General features: G+C 32.3%; 2 protein-coding genes across 2 annotated transcripts; one reads left to right on the top strand and one right to left on the bottom strand.

Moving 5' to 3' along the window:
* Positions 2,284-7,286, bottom strand: LOC109347002 (mitochondrial outer membrane protein porin 4-like). The gene is made up of 7 exons (XM_019586743.1): positions 7,118-7,286; positions 6,407-6,482; positions 5,623-5,690; positions 4,651-4,761; positions 4,338-4,424; positions 3,589-3,797; positions 2,284-2,798 (listed from the first exon to the last, which is right to left on the bottom strand). The coding sequence occupies exons 2-7, from the start codon at positions 6,453-6,455 to the stop codon at positions 2,489-2,491; spliced, it is 834 nt and encodes a 277-aa protein (XP_019442288.1). The 5' UTR covers positions 6,456-6,482; positions 7,118-7,286; the 3' UTR covers positions 2,284-2,488.
* LOC109347007 lies at positions 6,796-9,775 on the top strand. Its single transcript, XM_019586747.1, has 3 exons — positions 6,796-6,807; positions 8,719-8,915; positions 9,293-9,775. Exons 2-3 carry the CDS (start codon positions 8,745-8,747, stop codon positions 9,662-9,664), a joined length of 543 nt encoding a protein of 180 aa, XP_019442292.1. The 5' UTR covers positions 6,796-6,807; positions 8,719-8,744; the 3' UTR covers positions 9,665-9,775.

Here is a 10,834-nt window from a genome sequence, read left to right as displayed (position 1 = left end):
TAACTCCCCGGAAATGAGGAGAAGGTCTACGACCAACACCGTTCCTGAACTATTAGTCTCATTGAACCAAGACAATTATATATTAACAAACTCAATAAACTAATACTTCTAAAACCTATCGGTATTTTCCAAATCATTAACAATCAACCAAAGTAGAAACAATTTTTTGAACTAGAACTACGTAGGACCAAAATCAATATTGACAGGCTCAATAATAAAAAATAAATAAATAATTGTTAAGGGTATAAAAATCCATGTTATTAGCGAGGGTACCGTTTTAATACGGTCGGACGAGGTGCTAATACCTTCCCCGATCCGTAATCGACTCCCGAGCTCAAAATCTCTACTTAAAGACCATATTATCCTAATTGGGCTTACTATAGAGTTTTCTACGTTTTAACCGCAAAAAACGTAGTGGCGACTCCAAATCAATCGGAAGAGGTAGAATCCGAGTTCGCCTCCTCCCAAGTCGTAGAGCCGGTCTTCCAACCGAAAATCGGGTCGCGACATTGAACATGCAATTATTTGATATGAAGAATATTGATTTCTGGTTTATTCTCTCCACACCTACTTTCTGCCTCATCCATATAGATTTGGGGCTACAATCTGAAACAAGAATTGAGAAGCTCCCAAAACTACATCTGTAGTGATGCTCTAAGCTTCTCCATATGCTAATTTGCTGGCTATAGGCTATAGCTATAAAATGGTTTGGTCCTTCTCTCATCTAAGTTATAATTAAAAGCAAAAGGGGTAAGATATATTATTATTTTAAGGATTTATATGCAATCTATACTTTTGTCCATATTTATATGTATTAATTTTTTAAGAATAAAAAATGATTAGATATGAGAAGTCATAAAGTTGTTAAGTAGTTAAAGTGATACTAATATTTGCCGATTAACAAATAAAAATAAATAAATAATGATTAAATATGAATGATGAATTATATATTAATAATATATACAACATTTATGCAATTAGTGCTTACATTTTTCTCAATGGTTAAGTATTAGTAAAATAGTGTAATATATATTCACTATAAAGATTTATGCGTAATTATTATATTATCAATTGTTTATTTCAATTTTTTTAAAGAATTAATGATAATTATATATAAATAGTATATGATATAGTGATAATATATAAAAATCACGCCATTCATATATTTTTCTTTTCGTAAAACAATTAAGTAACGATGGGCCAACGTCTTTTACAAATAAGCCACCACCAATCCATATGGGGATACAATGAATGCCCTCACGTGACTATCTAAACCTACAAATCCTAATTACTTCAGCTTTTCTGATCTTTTTAGGTTTGAAATTTTGAACATCTATATTGAAAAAAATGTATGAATAGGTTCATATGTGTGGCTATTTTCATATTTTAATTATTATTAACTCTTTAAAAAATAATCTAAATGAACTGTCATAAAGTAATGACAAAGTATAAATCTTTAAATTAATAATATATAACTATTACACTATCTTAATATGGATTTAGTATGTATACATTGATAGTGTAAATGTTTTTTCCACTGTCATTAAATCATTTACTATTGATTTATTAACTACTATTGATTCTCAAACAAAAATAATTCAAACCAATGATGAATAATGTGCTGATAATATAAAAAACTTTACTATCGTCAGTGCATAGATTTTAAACATAGGCAAACTTTGCAGAACCACTTACATAGTTATACATCTGAGTATACTATAGTCCCGAGTAAAGAGCATTGATTCTTTTTGGTTAATAATTGGAACGCGCACTTGTACCTAAAAAACTAGCGCAATCTCAGAAGCAGTGTGGATAAGATCAACATTAGTAAAATGCAGTAATGAATGGAGGGTGCACTCATCATAGGTAAACAAATAAAAGAGAGCATTACACACCGTTTTACACTCGGACTCGGCCAAATCCTTTCTGCACCCCTTTAGAAAGTAATGAAAGAATACAAAACACACTCAGCTGGGTCGGACACATGTTGAGCACTTTTTAACAAATAAACGAATAATTTGTATCCTAAATTAGGCCGAAGTACTCCATTGAGTGATAAAAAAGGGTCCTGTTTGGTAAGATTTGAATAGATATATATTTTAATCCAGCTCAGAGATCGGTCAATTCTAGATAAATATTTCGCTGGCACAGCAGAATTATTAAAATGAAAGATAACTAAGCAATGCATCCACAACCTTGAGAGCATCCAGCCAAAGTAAAACATATTCGACATTGATTTTGGACACCCTTTATCACCCAAAAAAATGTATAGCAGCAACATAGTTACAAAAACTCGAGGCATTATTATCTAAGAATTGCAAACTTGGGTCCTTTTTCCCCTTGCAGAAGATTTCACAAAAGTAACTAATTCTTTTGGTTTACCTTATAATATAATAAGGCTTATAACAACCCATCATGGGTTTTGGATACAATGTAAAATGATGGGAAGGGTAAAGTCAACAAATGAAACTATAACTGGCAGACCAAGTCAAGGCTTGAGAGCAAGAGAAAGACCAAGCTTGGTGGATGAACTAAAGATCTTTGTGGGATCATATTCCCCAGACAAGGTAATAAGTGAGTTCGGCCTCCATGCTCGTTGGACTTGAAAGGCAGCTTTGCCATCGTTGCTGAATCGAGTCTTTAAAACTGTATGAGGATCTATTAACTTTGAGCTCCCAATGGTAAATCTGTTCTCAAAGGAGGAAAACCTGTGAGTGATTTCAGTAGCAATTGTAAATCCATCTGGGCGATCCACATAATGAATGTAAGATGCCTTCAGGGCCTGTCCTCTATCAACCCTGCATAAACAATGAGTAGATGGTATTGGTTATTTTAAGTTAGATGAAACATATAGTCCATCAAAGCAGATCAACACATTTCTTGAATCCAAAATTTTTTGTAGGAAAAGACAAATCTATTACATGAAAACAAACGTAATAAACTAAAAATTATGGATATTCACAAATGAAAAGGAAGGAAGGCACAAAGATAGTTCTTTTGACGAACACCCATATGCTTTAAAGAAATCAATAAAATGTACCTCAATTGTTAGCTACCCTGTATCCTCTCCAAATAAATCATAATTTCATATAGTAATAACCAGTCAAAACATCACAAGGTTCATTGAAAGTTTAAAGGAAACACGCCTTTATGACTAAATACAAATACTTTTAGTAGGTGTTTTTCTCCAATCAATGCTGGTCTTTACCAGTATAAATAAAATTTCGTAGAAACAGAATCCTATGTACTGTATTACATACCATCCAGCCCATTACAATTAGTTTATATCAGAGAGCCTTAATTGTCCATGACAATTTCTAGGCTTCAGATTTCAGTGATAACTTGCTGTTTTTCTTATCTTTAAAAAGAAAGTTGAAATAAAGAATTAAGCTTTCTGAAAGTATAGTGTATTAGAGTAAAATTAGTAATTCTTGCCATGATTGTAATGCACACAAGGCTGTTTAGTCTAGACTTCCGGACAGCACAACATAAAAGCATTTAATGAAACATATTATTAAAAGATAACATAATAACAAGATACTGGGATATCATAATGAAGCTGGAAAATATGGTATCAACAACACTTACAATAAAAGTGCTGCAGAGAAATCTGGTTTGTTGAAGGCAATTCCAGCGTTATATTTTGTGAATGACGCAGAAGTTGTATTAAATCCAACTTCAGCACCTAGACAAAGATCTTTGCTGCCAATTGCAGCAGAAAGCTCCAATTGAGGGGAGGGATTCAAGCCAATACTAGAGTCAATGGCTGCATGGGGATGAATGTACTGCACATCTAGCTGAGATAGTATTCCGAAGTCAGATACATTGTTGGAAATTTGGAATCTCAAGTAAGTTTAGCGCTGACATGTTTACTAAGCATAATAGAGATGGTGGCCCTGTGCATGAAGCTTCCACTATTGTGGAGTCAGGACTCAAGAGAGGGTCAAATACGTAGAGCCATAAAGCTGTTTTGGGATTTACTAAGCATGCCCAAATAAAATCAGTTTATTCTTATTACCATTTGAAAATTACTGGTAATATTACCACGATAAATGAGACGATCTCTATATCACATCTCCCTTCCTACAATCCCTCATGTTGACTTCAATCATTTACCTAAAAACTAAAGCATTTAATTCAGTTCCTTAGCTAGTATGTGTTATACTGTTAGCCTATAATGGATTCAAGATATTTATGAAAATCTCAAAGATAGACAATCGAAGATATCATGTAACTGATGTAAGTACTTTCAGCAGCAAAACACTGCATTCTTTAAATTCAGTCTTAAGAAGCATGCATCAATACTATTATACTTAGGAAATGTAGGCTATACTCACCTTTCCAGACTTGTGATCAGGTACACTGAAGCTCAACGCTGCTTTTGTACTGTGGAAGATATCATTCACAGTGACTTTTGTAGATACCTGAATAAAAAAAAGTAAACCACAGAAAAATGTCATTGTAGTTTACTTCAATCAAGCATAGACCACCGATTTTAGTTTACTTCACCATACATAACTGAACCATTTTTACAAAGTTTGAACTTTTGCTACAATCACTCATCAATATATCAAGTGTAGCAATAGTAGCAAGACCTATCTATATATATAAATAAACATATTTGATTAAAATAAGACCTCCAATTCTTACATTGGAATATGTATCAACTTTCACATTAACCGTAGTATTTCCACTCTTGTAAAGGGTATTTATGTCACCAACAAAAAATTGATCCTTCTTCGACCCTGTAGCTACAAGGCCCTGCGAAACGAGAATTTGAATTTGAAATCAGGCACCTTAAAAAAGAAAGACAAACTAAATATTAAATTCAAATCATGACTTCCTTATTAAAAAATCATATTACTATAGGATATCCAGAAGAAGTTAAATGATTTCCCAAACTACAATATCTGACCATGTCAACAAAAGGAAATATGTCCAAATATTAATATTTCAATATGTGGTTAATAGCATGCTATAGCGCTGAACGATTAGGCTGCAAAACACATCAAATAGTGGTTCAGGCAGCTTCTTGCTCTATTTCAGCTTTTGGCGTTCTTTAGTATTGTTATGGTTTTTTCTATTACTTACTGTTGTTATTAGTTATGCTTCACATTTATGGTTATTGTGCATGTAAGATATAAATTGAGCATTAAATATTGTTGTGGCACTTCTGAGGGAGGCCACTTTGTGCTGCTATCCGCGATTGACTACTATAATTTTAATGAGTGCAACTTTTTAACTTAATGACAACAATCAATTGTGTGCGATATTAAATCCATCCATTCTACCTCTCAACCGCTTTTTAATTAATTAAGTATAATAGAGATATGGACATAAAAGAACAATATAAAAGCAGAAATAGGATACACCCATCCTCTCTTAGGAATCATCCTTAATGTTTAATGGCTGGTCAAATGGAGAATATAACTTAACACATAAACAGTCACTGCTTGCGTATTACTTAAATTATATGGCTGTGGGCATGTGTGTGATTAAAAACGCAACATATTCAAACAAAAATGATTTTATAATTATTAGGCATCAACTGGAATAAGACCTAGCCATTAACTAATTAAACTACTAAAAAAAGATAACAGCACAAAGTGAAATAAGAATTACCAATCCAGTAGAGCTTGGAATTTGCAGGGTAAACTTTTGATCAAAGTTGTAATCCTTGTATAAGAGGTCTGGGGAAGAATCGAAATTTAAACTACATATACACACTAGTATATTTAACACAATATACATATGGCTTCATAGGAGATATCAAGAGAAAATAATCCAGTGTCACTGTCATGCATAAAATGCTTTTCAGCTTGAATAATGGAATATGTCAAAACTGACTTTTGAAAATAAGGTGCATTTTAGAGCCAATTTATTAGCTAACAAATATGTCATACAACAGACCATGTTCTTAGAGTTCTGGTGTACTATCCATGTGTCGCATTGACAAAATTCAAGCTCATGTAATTAAAACGAGAATGTCAATTGAAGTACTGAATCTCAATTGATAAGCACATTAAAACTAGACATTGTTAAGAGCATTAGGCATAAAACCAATCAGAAAGGTTAGAATGTTGAACAATGGTACAGAGCAATCAGAAAATTTGTTGTGGATTTTAAACGTATTGTTAACTAGTATAAGCATGTCGTACACTCGTACTGGTAGGGCATGTATGTATGTGAGGAATGATAAAATGAAATTTACAAAATTGATGTTTTATTCAAATGAGGAAACCTATTTGCAACCTGAAACTAGAAATAGGGTGATATTAATGTAATCGTGTCATCATGTGTATATGATAGCAGGTAACCATGGATATGTTCTACTACATATGAAAAGCATCATTGGGCATTGACATAAAGAAAATGCATATATGTATAGCTTTAAATGCAGGTTTACCTCTTGCCCTTTTGCCAATATCAGAAAAAGGCGCTGGGTTATTGGCCATAATGAGTCAGAATGAAATGCACCAAACCTTGTCATGCCACAACAATTATTTTGTAAGTATCAAATTTCAAAAAATCAATAAATAAATGATAAACATAAAAATGACAAAACAGGGCAAAAATAAAGGAGAATAACTAAGATCCTAATACTACCATGCACCGAAGCATGCATACATTCAAATACAATAGATTAGTGATAAAATCATCCATCAAATTGGATCATCCTCAAAGTCGATAAAGGAAGACCGGTAGAACCACAAGCTTTTATGCTGCTACTGATGTATTTCCATACAGGTGTTAATCACTAAATTGATCCACTAAGAGGAAAAGGCTTATAAGCTTTTAAGCAAGAATGTTGATTCATGAGCACATATGAAATTGAGGTGTGTGAGATTTATTAGTCCAATTAATGCACTGGAATTTTACCTATCGGGAAAAAAAATCTACGTTCATTTCATCAAGATATACAGGTCATAAACATTTGCTTCAACCACATGATATTGTTCAATAAAATTGATTCAAAGGTTAATAAGTTAACACACAAAAATTGCCGAAGTTTAGTTGCAGTGTATTGTAGTAGATGGAGTCAGTGCGTTATTTTCACACAATGACACAACTACCTAAGAAACCAAAATACAGTTGAAAAGGGAAGAAGAAAACTTACAGTTAGAGAGATTTGAAAAAGGAGAGAAAACGACGACGCCGTAAATCAAAGGAACGCTTCGACCGTTCTCTCTCTCTTCTCTCTATTGAATATAATAGTTTGGTGTGTGTGTGGTGTGCCTCAAGGTATTTACAGCCGTCACACCCAACGCAGTATGAACCAACCAATCACGCTTTTGCGTTTGAAAAATCTATACTGCGAATCTCATTGGTTAGGTCAGAGCTTAGACACAATTACCTTATTGACCCTATTCTAGTGTCATGCCTTTGCGAATCTCATTGGTTATTGACCCGAATATTAGTTGGGCCACTCTACATGACCCAGCCCAGAAAAATAACCAAAATCAAGTAAGAATTAAATCATAATCCAAATTAAGGTTGTATGAGTGAAGAACATCATTGTATCATCTTAAGTCATGTTACATTACTAGTAACCAGAATATGTGTCTGTCCACTCATATTCTTATTTTTTCTGATATCAAATATATACAAAGAGTTTTTATAAATTTCTCAACTTAGTCTCTAATCATGATTAGTGTGTCAATAGATGTTTTTTCATTTCGGTCAAAGTTGTTATTCTTCGGGTGATGAAGAGAGAAAATAGAAGTAGGAGAAATGTGTGTAATAGTAGTGATACATTGATGAAAAAAGAATAAAAGAGCATGCAGAAGTTTCTTGTGTTATTATTGGATATTACAAAAGAATAAAATTGGAATATGAAAATTATATCATGGTGGTTACTAAATGGAATTGCATGAAATTATACAGGTTCAATAACCTGAACGTCCTTTAATCATATTTTGTATTTATATAATAATAAGAATAAAATTGAAATATAGAAATCACATTTGTTCAATTATCTAAACACCTTTTGTGCATGTTTTTCATTTATATAGTAATAAAAAATATACATAAGAGTAAATTACACTGATACCCCTGATTTTTAACGAAATTATACAAATCACCTCTCACTTTTCTACACCTATACAAATCCCCTAATTTTTATACTTTCATTACACTAATCAACCCCTGCATGAGAAATAAGTGTAATTTTTTTAACAAAACATGGTATATTGTGAAGACAAGTCCAAATAATATATGAGTTGATGCATTTTGTAAGTAAAATAATAAAGATACATTGATTTGTATATTACTTGAATTTTTCTCACACTATACCATGTTTTGTTTAACTTAATTGTATTTATCACATTTTTTTGTTTAAAAGATTACACTTATTTCTCATGCAGAGATGATCAGTGTAACTAAAGTATAAAAAACTAGGGGAGGTTTATAGAGATGTAGAAAAGTGAGAAGTGATTTATATAATTTTACTAAAACTCAGAGGGGATGTGAATGTAATTAACTCTAATGAATATTCAAACATGTTGGGTTTATTTTTGGAAGCCCAAACTATGAATGACTGTGTAGCCAGCCAAAATGGGTTTACTTATATTAGGCCCACACTAATCCACATGGGCATGGGAAGTAAATGACCAACCATTTTATTGCACGTGGACATTTAATAACTTAGAACCAATCCATGGTCTTGGTTATGCCGCATCGATCATACTATTCTCAAAACCATACATTGCCACCATCAAGAGATAAGGAGCAGAAAAAAAAGGCTTATGGTTATGGAGGCCACAACATCTATTTGCAGTCATAGCAGAGCATTAACTTGCATCAACTATTCCTCTGCTGGGAGAAGCATTAGGAGAAAACAAAATCATGCTACTGTCAAATCCATGGCTACCCAGAAGCCCCTTTCATCAGTATCCACAACTGTAGTCTCTAGAAAGGTCGGTGCAACATGAATTACCCTGAATTGGATAAAAATGTTTTGAACTTGCTTTTGACACTCGTGACATTCAATATATGAGATCAATATAGGCTATAAGAAATGAAATAGAAAACTAGTACAAATTTAATAAAGCATCCCATGTATATTCAAACTATTTTTTACATTTTTAGTAGTGAATCATGTTTATATTTAAGCAACAATGTATAATGAATTATGTAAAATTGAATTTGAGATGATAAATTAGAGAAGCCTAAAACATTGTAGGACTTAGTTAAAGACATGAACACCAGCTTGAATATATAATTTCTCCAGCTCTAACCGGATTGCATGAATTAAAAGTTCTCTAGCAATTAATGAACCACTTCCACATTACAGAGGACTCCTCCCATTAAATTTCTCACTAGACTGGAAGAGCTGAAATTGTTGAGCAAAGCAGAGAAAGCTGGGTTGCTATCAACAGCAGAGAAAGCTGGGCTCTCTCTATCAACAATAGAGAAACTGGGACTCCTCTCAAAAGCTGAAGAACTGGGTGTGTTATCTGCTGCCACTGATCCAGGAACTCCAGGAGCACTTTTAACCCTTAGCTTGGGTTTACTACTCTTTGGACCCTTGTTTGTTTACTTGGTACCTGATGACAATTTTGGGGAAGTGGGATTACAGGTTGCTGTTTCTCTTCTCTCTGTACTTGGTGGTTCTGCTGCGTTTGCTGCATCAAATATTGTATCCAATTTGCAGAAATCAAAATAACCTTCATTTCCTCTTTATTTCTCATCATAGTTCTTTGCTATCTGGTTGAGGTTATCTTCGGGTTGCTTTGTCAATAATTTGTGTTCGTGGAAAGTAGAAACCATTCACTTACGTGGGTAATGCACCTTATACAGCTATGAGGATCACTTGTTTCATTTTGTGTCTTCGTCTAATCAGAAAATCTTATTTAATTAAAAGTAAATATTATAATAACATAAATTAATATTTGTACACTCTTCTATAAAATTTTATTGGCTTAGTACATATGACATAATTTTCTTGAGACATAAGATGCTTGACCCTTATACATATATCACATATACAAAATAGAGTGTCACATACGTATCAGATAACACATAAATAAATGAAATTTTTTGAAAATAAAAAGTAACAAAAAACAACATTTTGGTTGGCTTAGGAAGCATTTGAAATATATAATCTCTATCCTAGAGGGAGACTCACGCATTTGATATACATATTTGGTTCACAATCCAATTAGAAAATAACAATTATTTAAAAAGAAAGCTTATAAATTGAAGGAAGGTTATATGGAAAGTCATATATTAAAATCAACTTATTCAGTAAATTTTTTAAATTTATTCTTCATCTTAATCATTAATTCTAGAAAAATCTAATAATTTAGATATACTCATTAATTCAAACTATTAGATTTCCTTATAATTGATGATCATGATAAAGAATATGTTGTTTAAAAAACTTACTCTTAAAGTAAGTTGATCTCTCCTCCCATAAAAATATAGAAAGTATTAAACTCAAAATTGAATTTGAGTTTTACGTGTATATGGTCACTCATTTAACTATTCTCTCACATAGCTCATAATGGTTCAAGTGTTTCATGCACTATTAGGAATGACAATAACACATGAACTCATACATATATGTCCAAACCTAATCCAAATTTAATAGAGAAAATTTGATATGATTGGGTTCAAGTTTTATCCGGGTTTAATTTTCGAGTTTAGGTTCGGTAGAGCAAAAATTATACACCGAAGTTATATAATTCAATTTAAAATTGAATGTTCTATCACATGTCTATTGTTTTTAATTTCTAATTTTACTTTATATATTATTGTCTCTTCAAACATAAAAGAAATAAAGTAATGCAAGTGAAAATAGAAATGTTGGAGAAAAATGAAACAAAATGATACC

Source organism: Lupinus angustifolius, chromosome LG01, assembly GCF_001865875.1.
Source record: "Lupinus angustifolius cultivar Tanjil chromosome LG01, LupAngTanjil_v1.0, whole genome shotgun sequence".
NCBI classification, from domain to species: domain Eukaryota; kingdom Viridiplantae; phylum Streptophyta; class Magnoliopsida; order Fabales; family Fabaceae; genus Lupinus; species Lupinus angustifolius.
This window is presented reverse-complemented; position numbering and strand designations above follow the sequence as displayed.

Bases quoted from the DNA above. Each gene is read 5' to 3' on its own strand.
- LOC109347002 (XM_019586743.1), bottom strand. From the start codon at position 6,455: ATGGCCAATAACCCAGCGCCTTTTTCTGATATTGGCAAAAGGGCAAGA. The intron at 5,691-6,406 runs GTAAACCTGCAT...ATTCTTCCCCAG, and splicing joins TATTGGCAAAAGGGCAAGAG to ACCTCTTATACAAGGATTAC. The intron at 3,798-4,337 runs GTGAGTATAGCC...ATACTATCTCAG, and splicing joins CTGATCACAAGTCTGGAAAG to CTAGATGTGCAGTACATTCA.
- LOC109347007 (XM_019586747.1), top strand. From the start codon at position 8,745: ATGGTTATGGAGGCCACAACATCTATTTGCAGTCATAGCAGAGCATTA. The intron at 8,916-9,292 runs GTCGGTGCAACA...TCCACATTACAG, and splicing joins CAACTGTAGTCTCTAGAAAG to AGGACTCCTCCCATTAAATT.